General features: G+C 39.9%; 1 protein-coding gene across 1 annotated transcript in view; it reads right to left on the bottom strand.

Moving 5' to 3' along the window:
- Window positions 1-2,220: 2,220 nt before the first annotated feature.
- TPST1 (tyrosylprotein sulfotransferase 1) overlaps window positions 2,221-21,297 on the bottom strand; it is an 89,960-nt gene continuing 70,883 nt past the window's right edge. Inside the window, exons 4-6 of the mRNA XM_040260520.1 lie at window positions 7,827-7,877; window positions 5,162-5,208; window positions 2,221-2,778 (exon numbers count right to left, since the gene is read on the bottom strand). Of these exons, the coding sequence (XP_040116454.1) occupies window positions 5,191-5,208; window positions 7,827-7,877 (69 nt within the window). The 3' untranslated portion in view covers window positions 2,221-2,778; window positions 5,162-5,190. The remainder of the gene's footprint in view (window positions 2,779-5,161; window positions 5,209-7,826; window positions 7,878-21,297) is intronic.

Genomic DNA, 21,297 nt, shown 5'->3' with positions numbered 1-21,297 from the left:
GTGCTGGGTAAGGGTGTAGGCTCTAGAGCCAGATTGCCTGTACTTGCATCCTGATTCCATCACTTACTAGCTGGTCTGGAAAGCTAGTACTGCCTCCTGACCCAGTGTCTGTAAAAATGCAGGTAGAAATAATACCTACCTCTGGTGTGATTTTGAGAATTAAATGAGTTTAGACATGTGCACTCAGGCACAGGGCTTGGACCATGAGAAGTTCTTGATAAATGTTTCTAGAGCGATTACTAAGATTTTTTTTCCTCTCATTTTGAAATTCTATGACTCTTCATGGATGCTGCTCTCGCCAAGCTCCTCCTCAGACACTGAGGACCCTGGCCTCTCCCTGGCTCAAGTTCACCTGATGGCTGCAGCCACGGCTTTGCTGGCCTCAGGCAGCTCTCTGACCTTCACAGGTGACACATCTTCCCCTGGTCCCTCAACCGGTTACCTCTTTTTAAATTTTACTCCACGTGTCTTTCATTTGTTCAACAGGAGTTCCATTTGATTCCATCGAATCATAACATTTCACAAATAATAGTCATCTTCATAGGGGTGCTCTAAGATGTCCCATTGAAATGCTTTCCTTTACAGGGCTCAAAAGAAATGTGCTCAGATGGGAAAATCAGGCTTTGTGAAGGAAGGAATGTCAACGGGGATGCAGACACCATAGCGTCTGCTTCTCTGGGCCACTTGTGCAGTGGTGGTTCTTTCCTGAGCCAGCTGTTTTGTGCAATTGTCCCTTTTCCTATTCCAACACAATCCCAATCATGAAGGTGGAGTCTCCAGAGGTGGGCAGGCATAGGGAATACAAATCTTTATGTTCACCTGCTGCTGCTGCTGCTAAGTCGCTTCAGTTGTGTCCGTCTCTATGCGACCCCATAGATGGCAGCCCACCAGGCCCCCCCGTCCCTGGGATTCTCCAGGCAAGAACACTGGAGTGGGTTGCCATTTCCTTCTCCAATGCATGAAAGTGAAAAGTGAAAGTGAAGTCGCTCAGTCATGTCCGACTCTTCGCAACCCCATGGACTGCAGCCTACCAGGCTCCTCCATCCACGGGATTTGCCAGGCAAGAGTACGGGAGTGGGGTGCCATCGCCTTCTCCGTATGTTCACCTAGGGGTGAGTATTGGAGTCAGGCTGGGCTATAGTTTACAAATGTCCTTGCCTCCCATTCTAATAGGCTCTGGAAGGGTGTGTGACCTCCCTACAATGCTGGTAACATAAGACTAATACAGGAAATAAGGAAAAAACTAAAACACGAATTACGTTAGGCTAAAGCTGATTTTATTGCTTTCTGGAGGCTGGAGCAGTAACTAGAGCAGTAACAAGCAATGGGACTTAAGACAGCTGAGCCCATAACCGAGCTGGGATTTCCCAGGGAGATGGGAGAGGGACTGGGTTTCTGGGCATCTGGAAGCAACAGAAAACAGTGTAAGGACCCTGGGAGGAAGTGTACTGTTCCCAAGGGGTGCCAAGGCCACACTGTGGAGGCAGAATAGTTCAGGTGTCACGTGTGAGGCATTAGAGAATCAAAGGATTTTGAACAAAAGAGTGACTTAAGACATAGTGCTGAATAAAGGACTGATCTGGCAGCAGGATTCATTTTCAGTTGAAGGGGACAGGGCTAGGGGAGTGGAGCGGAAAGAAGGATTGTAGGGTCAGGCTTGAAACCATGTCCGTGGCACTAGCTGAGGGGCCTCGAGTAAATGACTTGACCAGGCCGGCCTCTGTTTCTTCATCTGAAACAGATATGTTAGAGGCTTCTGAGAAGATTAATCATTTACCAAATATTTTACTAGCTTCTTACAATGTGCCAGACATTTTGCTAGGTGTCAGGGATACAAAAATGGACACAAAAAGACACATCTCTGCCTTCTAGGATCTTACTATCTAATGTAAGAGACAGGCAATTTAAGAAGTCAAGAAACATTAAAAACTGCAAAGTGTGATAAGATGATATTGTGAATGAGGCTGGCAGAAAGGGCATCAGGAGAAGTCTCTCTGAAATTAGACTTTATGGAGACCAGACAATTGAGAAGGAGACAAAAGAACAGGATTCTGAGACAAAAGGATGGTAGTGGGTCTCTCTGAAATAAATTACAGCAAAAACTCCACTGAGAATATCTGAAATACAGGAACTGAAGAAACTTTGGTTTATTAGATCATCATCTGATACGTCTTATTGCTTCTCTAAAATCACGGCAATGAAAACATGTAAACTAGCAGAGTGCTTCACATTTAAAGCTTTTATTTTGAAAAATAAAATACAAAAGTCATCAAGTTGTAAATGTATGTGGTAATTCCTCAACTTCTCAGAAACAATACAATGAGTTATTTAAATAATTAAGATATTTAACATTATCCACATCAACATTTCAACAGGCACAAGTGTTCTACAAAACATTAGAACATGTACAGACAACCTAGTCCAAGATGAAACTGCCCAATTTTGCTTACAGGATCCCATTTTTAAACCCTCCCCTTGAAAACAAAGTTTGGAATCTGGTAAGAAAAGATGAGGGCCAGAGCAGTTTTAACAGAAAGTACACATCCCCGCTGGGTTCCTTCTCCGCAGGGTTGTGCGTGTAATTAGGATCGAGAGCGCTGTACATGGGAAGCAGGTCACTCAGGAGGGTCCCAACGTGTGCTGACATCCCACTCTCTCAGGGGAAGGAGACTGGCAAATAAGCAGGAGATGTAGGCATGGTACATACACTCCACGGATCTCAGCAGGGGACAGCCAGTCCTAGAAATTTCTCTGTGGCCAAAAAGGCAGCAGTCTTCCCTAGGGCAGACAAACAGAATGCATTAGAGGTGTGTACTCTAATCTCACTTTGTTCTTCTCTGCACAACACCACTTCCTTTCCAACTGTGAGCCCAGCACAGCAGGGGAGACAAGCAGGGGGATGGACCATTGAGAACAGCTGCTTCAGAAGGACTACTGGAGAGGCACACTCTCCCTCAGTTTGGGATGCTTTTGGATGCCTGCCAGGAGCTTTGATATGCAAAACAAAAGGATGGAAACCAAAGCAAGGACTGCTCCTGCCCATTTCCAAATGACTGCAACCGTCGTCTGCAACTGAAGCAACTCTGGGAGCATTTGACAGGGATGTCAAATGTCCAGGGGTAGAATGCTGACTGTTTAATATCAAAAGGTGGATACTGAGGTTCTTTAAAGCAAACTTTAGGAAATACAGTGACTGCTGTTCATACACCAAAGGGATCCCAAAGACAAGACGAAAGACTATGATTTGTCTTGAGATACCTTGGTGTCTTCCTAGCTTCTCGCATGGGGGCCACTACAGGCCTCGACAAGCAAACAAGCATGTATTGCTGCTATAGTGGCAACTCAAAGCTGGAGTCATCTGTCCTGTAAAACAGCTGGTCAATAATGCATCCCTGTATGAATGTTTCCAGGAAGGAATTCATCTATCCTTTTTTTTTTTTTTTTGGCTGCACTGGGTCTTAGTTGTTGCACGTGGGATCTTTAGTTATAGCATTTGAACTTTCAAACTCTGTGGCGGCATGTGGGATCTAGTTCCCTGACCAGGGACTGAACCTGGGCCCCCTGCGTTGGGAGCACGGAGTCTTAGCCACTGGACCACCAGAGAAGTCTCTCATCTATACTTTTGAAAATATTTTGAATAAACAAAATTACACAAGGCCTGATAACTGCTGTTATACCTGTATGCCCACTGAGTTTAAGTCTATACATTTTGCTCCTTAGCAAAAAACAATCATAAATCCTAAGACCTATGAATAGTATTAATTCACTGTCATTGGTAATTTTGACATGGTATAGCAGTGTTCACTTTTTTTCTATCTGTAATCTATTAATACACAACACATCATAAAAGTTTCTTATTCAGACTGAATTTTAAATCTCAGTTTTCTCATCAGTAGATCAGAAAAAATACCACCTACTTGCCAGACTTGAATGAAATCATTCATATGTATGTGTGTGTATATATATATGAATAATTCATAGACCTTAAAGATATCATTTATCATATATTATTTATATATTATATATATGTGATGCTTGGTATTTCATGCCTGGTATGGAGTACACCGTCAATACATGGCTATTATATAAAGTAAAAATAGAATAGCAAACAAAACTATGATAAAAATCAGATTTTAATGAAAGCTTTTCAAGTTCCAAATGGTTGTAATGGTCCCCAACCTTTTTGGCACCAGGGACCTCAACAAGCAAACAAGGGACCAGTTTCATGGAAGATAATTTATCAATGGACCAGGGGTAGGGGGACGGTTTCGAGATGATTCAAGCGCATTGCATTTAGTGTGCACTTCATTTCTATTATTATTGCATCAGCTCCATCTCAGATCATCAGGCATTAGATCCCAGAGGCTGGGGACCCCTGGTCTACAACATAACCACATTATTCAGACCAAAATGGAATCCTAAAATCTGGGAGAGTGGTGTGAGATCTGAACAGCCACGTCAGGAGGTCTAAGTTCAGAATCACCTTTGCCACTGGAATCCAAGACATGGACCTGATGATCACTCAGATAGAAAGGGGGCCAAGAAGGCCTGCCCCACACTGTAGCCCTTAACTACAAGACAACATGGCTTATAAACATACAACACCATAATGCATTAACATCAGCAAGGGCAGACTTGAAAAACCAACCAAGCAAAAGTATTAGCACAAAAATGTTGGCACATGCCGCACACAGAGGAAGCAGCATGGATGGTGAAAGAATCCCTGGCTGGACATCAGAAGATGGTGCTCATTACTACTGGGTTCTTCCAACCTGTGATGTGACCTTGACCGATAAACTGGTCTCTCTAGGATCAGTTTCCTTATCAGCAAACAGGTGGTTGAGGGTGTTTCTTTCAGCTAAAATATTTTACCATTTAACACCCCTCCTCATACTGAAAATAACAGCTGAGTGCTTACTGTGTGTCAGGCTTCTGGCAGACATTACTATGGTTCATTCTACCAATCTCTTATTTACATTGTCCTCATTTTACAGATGAAGAAACTAAGACACAGAGAAGTTAAGTAGTCTGCTCAATGCCAAACACAGTCAAGATTCCAATCCAGGTGAACTGACTCCAGAGCTGTGCTTCCCACCCCACCACGCTGCCTCCTACAAGAGTGAAACCCAAAGGTCCAGGCCAGCAGTGTCCCCAACCTCACCTCATGTATGTAAGAGGTTCCTGGCTCTGCTACTCCACTTGCTCAGACTGTGGAAGGAAGCAAAAGATGTTTTAAAGTCAGTCAGCATGAGAAGTGACTGCTCTTGTTAAAATATCAGATGTAGCTTGCAGGCTCTGATTAGACTTCCTAATGAATTCTGTCTGCTACTGCTGACAGTAAAGAAGACTGGCTTTTGTCTCTGGTTCTTAGCAGGGAGACTAAATCCTAGGAATTTTCCAGGCAACATGAATGTCTTTGTTATTTATGAGTCCTTTAGATTATACCTGAGTGTCTGCTAAGAAATAAGATGACTCAGTATGAGGGCTGATCACAAGGAAGACCAACCTGTGATTTGAGGGCTGGGGCCCTGACCGAGCCCAGCTTCTGGGTAGGGGACTTTGGGGATTGAGTTCAATTCTACGACAGTGAGTCAGTCAATCACGCCTATGTAATTAGACTTCAATAAAAACTCTGGATGCTGAAGTTCAGTGGAGCACTCTGGTTGGTGAACACATGGATGTGCTGTGAGGGAGACGTACCCGCCCACCTCGGAGAAGGACACAGAAGCTCTGAGTCCGAGACTCTCCCAGACCTTGTCTTATGTGTTTCTTCACTGGGTTGGTCTTGACTTGTTTTCTTTATAGTAAAACTATAATCTTGTTTTTTGTTGTTGTTGTTTTCCCACACTGCAAGGCTTGTGTAATCTTAGTTCCCAGATCAGGGATCGAACCCAGGTCCCTGGCAGTGGAATCATTGAGTCCTAACCACTGGACTGCCAGGGAATTCCCAAAACTGTAATCTTAAGTACAGTGCTTTCTTGAGTTCTGTGAGAATTCTAACTAAAGATCAGATGTGAGGATTCTGTGGGGTTCAGTTTTCTCTTTATTAGGAGTTAAATCAAAGCCTTTTATAGGCTCTTTTTCTAAGTACCTATGTGATGCATTAAATGAAACTAACCTGAACAGGGGGCTTGAAATGCCTATATTAAGCCTTTTACTCTATTTTTTGTTATCTTTTCCTTATTTATTACAGAAATTCTTTATACTGATGAATCTTTTGTTTCAAAATTTTCTCCTACTTAAGGTGTACTTTTTTATATGATGCTTTCTAATAAGTAAACATTCTCAATTTTAATGTAGTACAACTTATCCATTTTAAAATTAATGATTAGTATTTTTTATAATGTTTAAGAAATCTTTGCCTCTTAAGGTCATAAAGATATTCTCTATTGCCTCCTAAACACTTTATTATTTTGCCTTTCACATTGAGTTCTATAATAAACCTGGAAAGGATTTTTATGTAGGCTGTGAATCAGGGCTGTCCCATTAATTTCAGTCTTAAAGTCCCTTTCTTGACTCCTTCAGATTTATTATGCAAAACAGCCTTTGGATTGGACATTTCTTTAAGACTGCCTCTTGGATTATTCTCTGGCTCCAGCTGCCACAGCCTGTAAGTGACCACTTGTTCATGAATTCATCCAGGTTTCTGGTGCATCTTGCCCAGCCAAGGCTCAGGGCCCCTGTGCCCCCTTGTTTGCAAAAGTTGATCAGAGTCTTAAAGACACATTCCCATTTCTCATACATAAAAGTGATTCAGTGGACAGTTGTTGAATAAATGAATGGATGGATGGATTAAAATTAAATATATGTTAATGAGCATATACCATGAAAGTAGTTTAAAATACTCAAGTAATATGTATCAATTATTAATGGTTGTTTTAAGACAAGGATCTGAGAAGACAGAGTTTTTGACCTTGGTTGAGATACAGCTACTCTTAAAGAAAAGCCTGTTTACTCTAGTCTTGCTTCAGGCAACATGACTTCATACAGTCTGTGAGGTTCCCCTCAACAACCCAGATCTGGAACACTTTTAGTGACTGAATTCAGTGCTGGGTCCTCATTTCCTATTAACAAGTTAATTGCTGTTAGCAGCAACCTGGACGCGACATGCATTATCACCATGCTGGACAGGGACATCTTCTCTTGGCTCAGGCAATAGTCACTGACTTCTACGACTACACAGGAACGGCAGGAGATACGCTCTTGCAGGACACTCTGGGCTACTCTACATCTGTTGGCCATAACATCACCTATTCCTCTTCAACTCAAGGAACAATATTGGAATCCAAGTAAGTGATAGTGTAACATGACAAAGAGACCTCTGGATCTGCTTTAATTAATTTTTTTAAAGAGTAAAAGTTATAAGCTTCAAACTCACATCACCCACTCCCAGCTTGGTGAACTTGGTAGCTGAAGGCCAATGGCTGTGTGTAAAATGTACTCATGAGTCTTCTAGGCTCCAAATGAGGAAAACCAAAAGGCAATGATGTACACGTAATACGAACAAAGGGTGGCTGTACATTATTATTTCAAGTAAGGTATCAGAAGCCTGGAGCAGATTCACCAAGGCAGGTTCCTTATTTGTGGGATACTGTGTGGTTTGTGAGTGACCTCAAGCAATCAGATATTAGTTATCAATAAAGTATTTCCCTAGCTTTGGAAGACACTAAGCACTCTGAAATTGAGACTATGTTAAGTGATAAAATCAACAATTACCAGAAGCCAGTCTTTCTACCCCCAGCATATATCGTTATCTCATTGAGAGGATGACTTCAATGCAAGAGCCCATTTATTATTACACCAAGAGGAGGAAGCAGATACAGTACCTGAGGTTTTTCTTTAAGAAATTCAGGTAGCTGAAATTCTCCTTTATAGACCTAGAAAAAAAAAAAAAAAAGCCAAGTATAAATTTAAGGAAATAGGCACTGTCATCATCACTTTGGGAAGCTTGCATTGCCTGATGGTGGGTGGGTTCACTGCTTCATTCTTGGTGAGTTTTGGAATAAGAAGGAAGTCTGTCAGTTCAAGAGCAGCCAGAGTTGAGGACTGAGTGAAATTTCTATTCACTCTGACCCCACCTGCTCTACTCTTGCCTAGGTGCTCCCAAATGTGGGCTGCCTGGGAGAAGGCTTAGAGTCTCTGAAGAAGAAAGAAAAGCATCCTAATATTCCAAGTTCCAATTATTTTATCAATAGCTGAGAAAGTAAGCCCTTGGCCATCTCTCTCCAGCATCCAACAAAGAAGTCACACAATTTAGGAACAGGCTCCTCCTGATTTCCTTCTGAAATCTCCAGCTTTACTTTGCTTAACGTATCCAATATTCCCATAGTAATTTGAATATTAGGTGGTTCTTAAAATGATATATACTTTTAACCTCATGAAATCTTATAATTAAAAACTTGCACTTTTCAATATGTAAAGTTATGTTTCTAAAAGCAGCAACAATTAGGGAATAGTTTTTAAAAAGATGTGTAGGATCTTTACATAGGAAACCATAAAATATTATTGAGAGAAATCAAAGATCAGATAGACACATCACTTTCAGGGATTGTAACATTCAATATAATAAAGCTGTCCATTCTCCTCACAGGATTTCCAATAAAAACTCTAGCATGCTTTTTGGGGGAAGAGAGAGGGGTAATTTCAAGCTGATTATAAAAGTTGTGTGGAAATGCATAGGGCCAAAAATTATCAAGGTAATCTTAAAAAAAACAAGGTGGAAGGACTTATTCTAAAATATATTAAGACATCATTGAAAGTGAAGTTGCTCAGTCGTGTCCAACTCTTTGCAACCTCATGGACTGTAGCCTACCAGGTTCCACCGTCCATGGAATTTTCCAGGCTAGAATACTGGAGTGGGTTGCCATTTCCTTCTCCACACCTTCCCAACCAAGGGATCGAACCCGGGTCTCCTGCATTGTAGGCAGGCACTTTACCGTCTGAGCCACCAGGGAAGTTAAGACATTATTATTCAGCTATAATTAAGTTACATTAAACATACAAAAGAAGTGGGGAAAGTAGAAAAAGTAGAAGCAGTAAGTTTTTCTTTTCTTGGGCTCCAAAATCACTGCAGATGGTGACTGCAGCCATGAAATTAGAAGACATTTGCTTCTTGGAAGGAAAGCTATGACAAACCAGACAGCATATTAAAAAGCAAAGACACAGTCAAAGCTATGGTTTTTCTAGTAGTAGTCATGTAGGGATGTGAGAGTTGTACCATAAAAAGGCTGAGTGCTAAAGAATTGATGCTTTTGAATTGTGGTACTAGAGAAGACTCTTGAGAGTCCCTTGGACTGCAAGGAGATCAAACCAGTCAATCATAAAGGAAATCAACTCTGAATCAGTGGAAAGACTAATGCTGGAACTGAAGCTCCAATATACTGGCCACCTGATGCAAAGAGTTGACTCACTGGAAAAAACCCTGATGCTGGGAAAGACTGAAGGCAAAAGAAGAGGGAGGCAGAGGATGAGATGGTTAGATAGCATCACCAACTCAACAGACATGAACTTGAGCAAACTCCAGGTGATAGTGGAGGACAGGGAAGCCTGGTGTGCTGCGGTTCAGGGGGTTGCAAAGAGTTAGACACAACTTAGCAACTGAACAACAACGAAACATACAAAAAACACATACATACAAAAAACATAGCTATAATCAAGACGGTAAGGTTTTGGCACAAAGACTGACACATATATTAATGAAACAGAATGAAGAGTCCAGAAACAGACCCTCATTTACAGATAACTGGTTTATGACAAACGTGGCCCTGCAGAGCAGTGCAATTAGAATGAATAAATAAGTGTGTTTATGTATATAATGATATGCCATCCTGAAGTTTTAGAAATGAACTAACGCTATACCAACAACCTAGATGAATCCCAATACATAATGATGAGAAAAGAGCCAGATCTCCAAAAAATAATATAACATATGTCTCCATTAAAATTTTGTTTATATTTATTTATTTGGCTGCACTGAGTCTTAGTTGTGTCATGCGAGATCTTTCAGTTGTGAGGCACGGATTCTCTAGTTGTGGCATGAAGGCTTAGTTGCTCCAAGGCATGTGGGATCTTAGGTCCCCAACCAGGGATCAAACTCGTGTCCACTACATTGCAAGGCAGATTCTCAACCACTGAACCACCAGGCAAGTTTCTCCATTACAAATTTTTAAAGCTAAAAGATAGGCAAGGGAACTCTGATGTTAGAAATCAGGATAGTGTTTACTGTGGGGAAGAGTGGAGTGGCAGGGCTTGGGAAGAAGGATGAGAGAAGCTTGTAGGGTGCTGGTGATTTTCTGTCTTGATATGGGTAGTGATTACAAACATGTGTGCATTTTGTGACTATTTACTGAGCTGTGGTTTGTATACTTTTCTGTATATATACAGAAAAAAAAACTGAACAAATTAAGCCAATAGCTTAACAATTTACTAGGCTTGCTCTTTCACACACACACAATTTAAGTACAAAGATGTCTCTTTCAACACTGTCAACAACAGCAAAAAATTGGGAACTATTCATGTTAATCAAGTGAGGAAGGTTTCCATCAGCAACAGCTTTGATAACTGTTGAGAAACTACAGAAAGAAACTATGGATTGTTACTAAGAAGAGTCAGTGGGTAGGGCCCCCCCTGCCCCCCAGCACAGAACAATCTTTTAAATGGTAAATACTAAAGCCTACTAACTTAAAGGGTTTCACTTGGGTATAAGATGACTTTCGCTTCTAAAAGTAGCAGTATTCCTTCTGAGACTCAGAGAATGAATGTACTTTTTTCCTGTCTCTTCCTCTGCAATTTCTAAAACCTAGTCTATTCTTTAGGGTCTCTGCTACAGTCCTAGGAAGCCTAAATTAAAGCACCGAGAAGAGACTTGCTATTTCTTTAGCAACGCATCACACTGGAAACTGAGGTGGGGGTGCAGGATAACAACGGTGCAGCTGCTGGAAGGGTCAAAAGCTGCCCCCACTCCTCCAAACAGCCTCAGGCTGCTGCAGAGCTGGCCTAGCTGCTCTCCAAAGAATCCACAGGTAAGAATCCTATTGCTTTACCCCAGCCTCAGAGTCCAGAGATTGCTCCAGTTCTGTTCATTTCCCCCTAGTTATACTGAGATACAACTGACATCTAACACTGTATTACTGCTCCAGCTTTCTGACATAGGAAGTGTCTGTATCACGCTAACACTGACTTCCACGGTGCTTCTGTCTACTATCTCTGGGGCAAGCAGACACTATATCAAAACAGGGGCTCAAGCTATCAGAATAGGCTTTTTGTTTTCGCTTTTTACCAGATTCTCAAGTCTTTCCTTCTCCCCTATTCAGGGAACTGAGTCCGAAGCCCCCCTCTCCAAGCCTTGGGCATAAGCTGCTCAGGCCTAGGGTCCTGCACCGTCTCCTTTATGAACCAAAACCAGTATCCTTGCCCCAGTACCCCTTCCACTGTTAGCGGGTTTGGTCCCTAACAAACTTCTTATATTCCTCACACCCTCTCAGGAACCGAGTCTTCTCTCTCTCAGCTTCTTCTGCTAGAATTCAAGTAGAAGGTGCAACACAAGCCCACAGCGTCAAATGGCTAGTCAGTGCAGCATGAGGCTCAGAAGCCCCCAGCTCAGCACTCTCCCTTTATACTATGCTCTGCAGCTTATTAGTATTAGAAAATTCTTATCGTTAAATTCTTCCTTCTCTTTTTGGTTTGTTGTAAAAACCAGCAAGACATAACAGAAAATATGAGTGGGAACATTAAATATTATAAGTGTCTTCCAGGAATCAATAGTTTCAGAGAGGTAAGGCTTATATGAAGCGGGAAAAAAATACACCAAAACCCTAAATATGTGATATCACAAATTTAATAAAAAAAACAAAAAGGGGTCAGGATAAGACATCAAACAAAAGGCTCAATCAACAAATAAGTGGGAAACTGTCTCTTCTCATTATCCTTTAGGGAAAAAAATGCTTCAAAAGTTAGGAGCTATGGTACTGACAGAAGTTAGGAACTTTCTATTGACCAAGCAGTTTCTATTTAGCGCAGGAAACCAAGTACAGAATCACTTATAAAAATAGCGAAGTTAGAAATGGAATTTCCTCTGGCTAAAGGAATAGTGTTTCTGGACATCCTATCCTCTGGTACTAATGAACTGAGGATTTTACTAGACAGAAATGAGCTAGGTACTCAGAATCTAAAAGTTCCTAGAGAACCCTCCCACCTCAAGCTCTGCAAAACAAGGAAACAAAAGTAGGCTTCTGATTTAGAGGGTGCACTGGAAATAAAAATAATAACAGCAGCTAAATTTTATTTTCTCTGCATCAGGCTGGTGCTGAGCATGCGTTTCATGTTTCCCCTTATCAAATCCCATAGTCCTCTGAGGGAGGTATTATTCTCTTTTTCCAGATGAAGTAACTGAGGCACAGAGACATTAATTTGTCCAGTGTAGTAAAATGGAAAGTTACTAAGTACCATGATTGAACTTCCATTTTAACAGGGTCACCCTAATTGCTCTGTTTGGTCTGCAGAGGATCAAGGACAGGGTGTGGAGCAACAGCAGTAATCTAGACAGGACAGGGAGGTGGTGGAGGTGGTGCAAAGCAGTACCCTTGTGGATTTCTCCCCCCTAATTATATCTAGATTTCCTAATAGACTAGATGTGGAATGTGAAAGAGCAGAGGGGCGTCAAGGATGACTCCAAAGTTTTTGGCTTAATCAATTACCAACTGGAAATACGAAGTTGCCATCAACTCAGCTGGGAAAGGTTCTGGGATATAACAGATTTTGAGGGGTTCAATTTGGAAATGTTAAGCTTGAGCCATCTACTGGACAATACATGAAAAGGTCAAGTAGTCAGAAATACAAATCTAGGATTCATGGGAGAGGTCTGTGCTGGGATACAGAAATTTGAGAATCATCAACTTATAGATGGTATTTAAAACTTGATACCTGATGAGATGACCTAGGTGCTCAGGGTAGAGACAGGGAGCAGATGACTTAAGACTGAGGCATGGAGGTATTCCAACATTAAGAGGTCGGGGAGAAGAGGGAGAACCAGCAAAGATCAAGAAGAGGCCACCAATGACAGAGAAGGAAAATTTTAAAAAGTGGTATCTAGAAGTCAGGTGACTCTGACTAATGTCAGATTCAAGTTTGTGGAGTGAGGTATAATCAACTCTATTATAAGCAAAGCCTTCAGTTGTGGATTACCTAGAATACAAAGCTAGAGAAGGGAAGAGAACTTATCTAAGCTGCCTGTGAAGCTTCAAAAACCCAAGAAGAGGTTCTGAACACTGACTGAAGCAAGCAATGCATCTTCTTGTTATTTGTCCTCAGGCCACCTTCCATTTTCTTACAAGATTAATTAGAAGCTGACCAGCCATGCCCAATACCACTTCACCTGCTACCACAGCCTCACCTATAGTAACAGTTTACAATTAAGACGTAAATAGAAGTCTCCATGGAGCTAAAATGGATGTTATTAACATACCTGCAGACTGAAGACTGAGTCTTCTATTTAACCGAGTCTTTTAGGTCCCTTTTCCTTTATACACATTTTTAACCATCACAAGTTATCTGGTTTCAACCTACAGCAATCAGATACAGCAAACAAGAAGGTAATGGGCAAGTACTGATAACTGAGAAGTGACAAATGAAACAAAGGAAGACAAAGAAATTGTAAAAGGCAGATGGGAAGCCTTGAGTTCTTTAAGAAAGGGACTCACAGTTCTATATCCTATATAAAGAGAGGATGGGCATTTTCTAACACATACAGGAATTTCCTTTGGATGAAATAAAAATTCAAATTACGATCAATAATTTACTTAAGAAGGTAAAGAAATACATCATTAAAATGCAGAGGAATTCTACATCAAAATATTAAGGTATGGTCCTAAACGAGACACATCTACCCAGAAACCTGACTTTCTAGAATGATGGGTTCCCCAAGGATTTCAGACAGTCAAGCGTCTACAATTTACAGGAAAAGGTGGCAGACATGTTATGAGGCCTAATTCTGAATCTGGCTTGATCTTATGGAGAATATGAAACTATTTCTAAATTATTTTCATGCTAAAAGTGTTTGTGGCCACATTCCCTGATGATCCCTGTGTCTGGTATTTAAGACCTGTGTAATTCCCTTCCTTTAAGTGTGAGTTGGATCTAGTGACTAGATTCTAACAACTAGAGTATGGCAAAAGTGATGGAATGTTATTTCTGAGATTAGGTCACAAAAGTCTGTTTCTTCTGGCTTGGGTACTCAAGATGAACAATGACTTAATTCAAAACATTCTTTCAAAATAAGAAAATTTTAAACAATGTCCAGAAACACACACTAATGACCATACTGCATGCACTGCAGATTTTGAAGTGCTGCTTTTGCTCATTGTTTTCTTCAAAGTGTGTGCATGTATGTACACATATGTGTATATACATACACACACATTCCAAGGGTTAAAAGATCAGTCTTATAACCTCTGGTTATGAACTCAAATTTCACTGTAAGCTCAAATCTAATTTATTCCTCCTTTCTGCCTTCTTGCTTCTTTCCATCCTCTTTCCAAGAGCACTCAAGTGCACAGAATTGGATTACTTCTTAGTTCACGACAAACTTTCATCATTGGTCCATGCATGGCCTGCTATTTATTTTGTTATGCAATTCACTATTTTTAATAATATAAAAAGCATTTCCCCTCGAGAAATAACAATAGTTTCACATGCAGAGAAAACACAACTCCGGCCAGATATGATAATACAGAAAGGAATCTAGATTTTGAAATTTACATCTTTAATCCCGCTGGGCTCTTCTGGCCCACTAGAGATTTATTATCGCTAAAATACAAACATGAAACAGCTGATAACATGCATGTTTACATATTCTCATTTGTCTTAAAAGTATTCTGGCAGCTTTGCAAACCTCAGACTGGGTTTCTGCAGCATTCAACAATCGTGTGTTACAAACAATGGACAAGTGTTATTAATACATTCCCTATATCAAGAAGAAATATATTAATCAGTTCATAAGCATCATCTACTCCTCCAAAAAAATTTTAAGAAAAAGTGTATTGACTTTTGGGTGAAGCTGGACAAGATGGATTGGAATGTAAATTGAATTGGGCATGTGTAATAAATGTGAGATAGGAACCTCTACAAGAAAGCAATATAAATACAGCAAACTCAGCATCCGGGTGTTGATATCCAGGGGAGAAAAGTTTAACATGCAGGATGATTAAGAAACGGTATCAGTTTACTACGGGATACTTACCAGGCAAGAATACATCTCTATTCAAAGGTAAACGTGTTGAACATAATTTTCAGTAACACTGAAGGACAGTTAATACACACAGGTATAGTCAATAATAATTTCATCAATTTCCTTTCACTGGGGTGCTTTTTTCTTCTTTTCTCAAACTAGGAACTTTTAACTTATCCTTTAAACATGACAATCCAGTAGAGCCAGTTCTGTGTTCACATAGCATCCCAAATGCCTTAAATTTATGGCAGTTATCATGTTGAACTACAGTTAGTTACACATCTATTTTCAGCATACTTCTTAAGGAGAGGGACAGATCCTTAATTATCTGTATATCCTGGATGCAGGGATGAATGGACAGTTGGACAAAAAAAGAAATAAATGAAGAGATTCCTTCATAATGGTCTCCACTTTTACAGATGATGGACCGAGAATAGTTTCTGAGGCCAATTTACAGTACAGATTAAGCAGAGAAGCAGAAGAAGCAACTTGGGCCCTCCCTGATTGGAACCTACTGAACCTTGAGGGCTACATATGACATTATGTTATAGAATACTGTTAACTCATTCTATTCAATTCTACTTTTGGAAATAAATGAATTCAAGAATCAACCATTAAAAAGAATGAAATAATGCCACCTGCAGCAACATGGATGGACTGAGAGATTGTCATACTGAGTGAAATAAGTCAGACAGAGAAAGAGAAATATCGTATGGACTGAGAGATTGTCATACTGAGTGAAATAAGTCAGACAGAGAAAGAGAAATATCGTATGATACCATGTATAAGCAGAATAGTAAAAGAAATGTTACAAATGAACTTGCTTACAAAACAGAAATAGACTCACAGACTTACAGAATGAATTTATGTTTATGGGAGGAGGGATAGTTAGGAAGTTGGGATTGAGATATACACACCACTATATTTAAAATTAACCTTCTGTAATATTGCACAGGGAACTCCATTCATTATTAGGTAACAACCTAAACCACTGGACCACCAGGAAGTCCCAGGAATTTCTATTCTTAAAAAGACAGCCTTAACGGAGAGAAAAGGCAAAGTGTGAGAACATATGTGAGATACATAAAAACATCACACATCAAAATACGCAGAGAATTTCTAAAAATCATTAAGGAAAAAGCAAATGATTTCGTAGAAAATTGGGTAAGAGACTTGAAAAAGCATTTCATAACATAGTTCAGTGGCAAATAGCATGAAAAAGAGTTTGCTCTCTTTAGTTATTAAGGAATACTCATTTTAACCATAATAAAACATCACTACGCTCCTATAAGAAAGACTAAAATTTTAAAAGATTGACTCTAATATTGACGATGTAGAACAACTGAAATTCTCATACACCTGCTAGTGAGAAAATATAGTCACTTAGCATTATCTCCTAAATATGCACTTTCAAATGCCCTCTGACCCATACGTTCATTCATTCTGTGATGGAAAAGATTAACTTAGCAGGGCTATTTTGCTCAAATGTTGCACTCCCAAGAAAGGCCTATTTTCAGGACTGCTCTTGGCTGGCTCCAGGGATCTGAGCCTAGAGTGTTCTGTCTATAGGAATGTTTTTGCATGTCTGAGGCCTTGGGCTGGCCTGTCCCAGTTTGAGCAGCTAGTTTATGTTAGTAATTTATTTATGGTGAACATCTGTTTTTTCTCTGGGGGGGTCTACATGCCTACATGACCAATCCCCAGTAAAAATCCTGGATTCAAAAGCTCTGGTGAGCTCCCTGGCTGGGAACAATTCACATGTGTTGTCACACATGTTGCTGGGTGAATGTAGCAAATCCTATGTGACTCCACTGTGAGGGACATTTGAAAGATAGCACCTGGTTTCCTCCAGAGTTTTTACCCCATGTGCCTTTTCCCTTCGTAGGTTTTACTTTCCATCTTTTTGCTATAATCAGCTACACTTGGAAGCATAAGAATTTTAAGACCACTGTCTTGGAAAATCCTAATGTAACTCTCAGGCATATTCTTAACAAAAGTGCATACTCATTTTCATCAAAAGACATGTACAAGGATATTGTATACCAACATTAAAACATCCCTACAACTATAAACAACTCAAATGTCCAAATAGTTGTGCAACTATTGTATCACATTAAAAAACAAAAATGAATTACTGTGAAATGCAACAACACAAAACTCACGAATGTTAAAGGACAGAAACCAGACACAAAAGAATACTGTCAATACCCTCCAGCTAAAGACTACCAGGAATATAGCTGTAGTTGAACATGTTGAATTCATTACTCCTTTAAGCAAGGGAACACACACACCATGGAAATGTGGGATGTCTCAGGAAAAGAGCATCAGAAAGGACTCTCATAATTTTGGTTAGGTGATTTGGGGAAGAGTCCAGGGAAACAGGGTTTTGCTCTGGACTGGGGACTGCCAGCAAGCAGGGATTACTCTCTAAATGGGTATTTTAATAAATCTTACCTAAAAGAAAGGAACACTAGAAGTGAGAATAAAGCTATTTTTGGTTAAGAAGCAAGAGGTAGGTATTTGGTATTTCATTGTTACTACAAAGCAGTCTTGTCTTTTCTCAGTTCATTGTGGTTGAAGAGGACTCCTGTCTTGTGTTGGTGTTCTGTGAGATCATTGATATCCAGGAGAAGACCATCATATTTTAGTGTTGAGCACAAAAAGTCAGTTTCTAATCAACCATAGGCTAGAGGTTGTCTCAGATCAGTTCTTTGATGTCTAAGACTGCTTTTTTCCTTTCTTCAAAATAAACTGTATGATTTCATTTATATGAAATTTAAAAGCCAGCAAAATTAAATCCATGATGGCAGAATTTAGGATAGAAGTTATCCGTGGAAAGAAGGAAAGAAGAAGAAGAAATAATTCGGAGGAGCAGGCACAGAGCTTCTGAATACTCCTACTGTCTCCCTGGAAAGCAGCAGCATCTCTGGGTTGAAACGTGGTAGAAAAATAGGAACTGGCAGTAGTCTGTCTGCACAGTCTTCATTCGGTGATAAAACATGGTCAACAGGCTTTCACTACAAGATGACGTCTTTGTATGCTCGCTTGTCTGTCAAGTCACTATTTAGGAGAACGTGTCACTCAGTGGTAAAGAATCCACCTGAGATGCAGGAGACGCAACACAAGCCACATTTTCAATCCCTAGGTCAAGATCCCCTGGAGAAGGAAATGGCAACCTACTTCAGTATTCTTGCCTGGGAAATCCCACAAACAGAGGAGCCTGGCGGGCTACAGACCATGGGGTCGCAAAGAGTTGGATATGACTTAGTGATGAAACAGCAGCAGTCACTTGTTGAAATGCAAAATGTATTAAGTGAAAAATATATGAAGAATTCAGATGAAGCCCACTGATACTTATTTAAGATTTCAAGTCCCAAAAATGAACATTTGAAAAAAGCAAAGTTGAAGGTCTATCTGTGTCACTACATTGATTCAACAACAACAGGAAATAATACAGACACACCTTGGAGATACTGTGAGTTTGGTTCTAGACAACCACAATGAAGCAAACATTACAACAAAACTAGTCACACAGATTTTTTTGGTGTCCCAGTGCCTATAAAAGTTATGTTGACACTATCCAGTGAATCATAATTATTTTGCTGGTAGAGGGTCTTGCCTCAATGCTAATGGCTGCTGACCATCAAGGTGGTGGTGGCTGAAGGTTAGGGTGGCTATGGCAATTTTTAAGAATAAGACAACAATGATGTTTGCTGCACTGACTCTTCCTTTCATGAACGATTTGTCTGCAGCATACAGTAGTGTTTGATGGCACTTTACCCACAGAGTAGAACTTCTTTCAAAATTGGAATCAATCCTCTCAAACTCTACTGCTGCTTTATCTACTAAATTTATATAATATTCTAAATCCTTTGTTTTCATATCAACAATCTTCATAGCATCTTCACCAGTAGTAGATTCCATCTCAAGAAACCACTTTTCTTGTTCATCCAGAAGAAGCACCTCCTCATGAATTAAAGTTTTATCATGAGGTTACAGCAATTCAGTTGCATCCTCAGGTTCTATTTCTAATTCTAGTTCTCTTGCCGTTTCCACCACATCTGCAGTTACTTCTTCCACTGAAGTCTTGAACCCCTTCAAGTCATCTATGACAGTTGGAATGAACTTCTACTAAACTCCTGTTAATGTTGATATTTTGATCTCTTCCCATAAATCATGAATGTGCTTAACAGCATCTAGAATGGTGAATCCTTTCTAGGAGGTTTTCAATTTCCTTTGCTCAGATCCATCAGAGGAATTGCTTTCTATCTAAGATACAGTATTATGAAGGTATTTCTTAAATAAGACTCAAAGTCAAAATTATTCCTTGACCCATGTGCTTCAGAATGAATGCTGTGTTAGCAGGCATGGAAAAAAAAAAAACAATCTCATTGTCCATTCCCATCAGATCTCTTGGGTGACCAAGCACATTGTCAATGGGAAGTAATATTTGGAAAGGAATATTTTGGGCTTCCCTTGTAGCTCAGCTGGTAAAGAATCCACCTGCAATGTGGGAGACCTGGGCTGTTTTTTCTTAACATTTGTGTGTTCACTGGAGGAGCACTGTTAATTTCCTTCAAGAGCCTTGCTTTTGCATTCACAACTTGGCTAACTGAAGGTGCCAAGAAGTCTGGCTTTTGGTGTGTCTCAGCTTTCTACATGCTCTCTTCACCAAGCTTAATCATCTCCAGCTCTGATGTAAGGTAAGAGGTATATAACTTTTTCTTTCACTTAACACTTACAGGCCATTGTAGGGTTATAAATTGGCCTAATTTCAATATTGCTATGTCTCAGGAAATAGTGAGGCCCAAGGAGAGGGAGAGAGATGGGGGAATCACCAATCAGTAGAGCAATCAGAACACACAAAACATTTGTCAATTAAGTTCACTGTCTTAAATGGGCATGGCTTGAGGTGCCCAAAACAATCACAATAGTAACATCAAATATCACTGATCACAGATCACAAGAAATAAAACAATGCATACACATCAGTGATTACTATTTCTTCCTGGAGGTTCTGCAGGCACAATGCTCAGTATGAATGAAACTACATAATGTCATACAGGCCCTGAATAACACTATCAACAACCCTGATTTAATTTCTAACTGATACTTAAAGGACACTACAGTCAACACATGCAGAATACACATTCTTATCACGTGCACATTGTACATTCCCTGAGATAGAACAGATGCAGGACTATAAAACAATTATCAACACAAATTTTGATATGTTGTATCTTCTTTGTCATTCAGTTTAAAATATTTTCTAATATCTCTTGTGATTTTTTTTCTTTGGCTCATTAATTATTCAGAAGTGTGTTAATTTCCAGATTGTCTGGGCTATGACTTCAAATGTTGCCTACAAGAACTTCATATTAGGACACAGTATTTTTGGTCAAAGAAATATTCTTCTTCCTATGTCTAAGGTTTATTTTTGCTTTTAATAATGATCATTTTACTGAACACCTACTAACTCTCAAGTGCTCAAGATACAAAATTTATATGTGACCCATGCCTCTGAAAAATCTTTAGCATAAAAGAAGTAGTAAATAATATAAACGATACTATAACTGCAAGAGCAAAGGCAGGCACGAAGAACAATAGAAGAATCTGTGGCACATAAGAGGCGTCATGTGAGCTGAGTCTTAAAGGACAAAGTTGTAAAATGAAGAAGAGAAGCAAGTTAATCAAGGCAAGAAGAGCAAGCTCAAAGGTACAGGGTTATAAAAATGTGCCAAGAGAATGAAAGGCAGGTAGTGTGGTGTGACTAGAAGGATAAAAAGAGATGAGGTTGAAAAGCAAGACTGAACGCAGCAAAGAATCTTAATGCTGTTCTAAGGAGTTTCGTTATGGCTATGAAACAGAAGATCTCATTGAAACGATAAGAAAACATTGGATAAACTTTTCTTTAGAGCCATCAAAGAGATGCAAAGAAGCAATTAAGTCTAAATGGCTTCCAGAGAAGGATGAGTTCCTCAAAGGTGAGCAAAGAGCCTCTTTCTATCTTGAATCAATTGCCTAATCTGCGTATAGATAGGCAGAAAAGCAAGACTACCAGAGGTGAAAGATTT

This window comes from Oryx dammah, unplaced genomic scaffold (assembly GCF_014754425.2).
Source record: "Oryx dammah isolate SB20612 unplaced genomic scaffold, SCBI_Odam_1.1 HiC_scaffold_2, whole genome shotgun sequence".
Classification (NCBI taxonomy): Eukaryota; Metazoa; Chordata; class Mammalia; order Artiodactyla; family Bovidae; genus Oryx; species Oryx dammah.
Note: the sequence above shows the minus strand (reverse complement) of the source record. Positions and strands in the feature narration are given on the sequence as shown.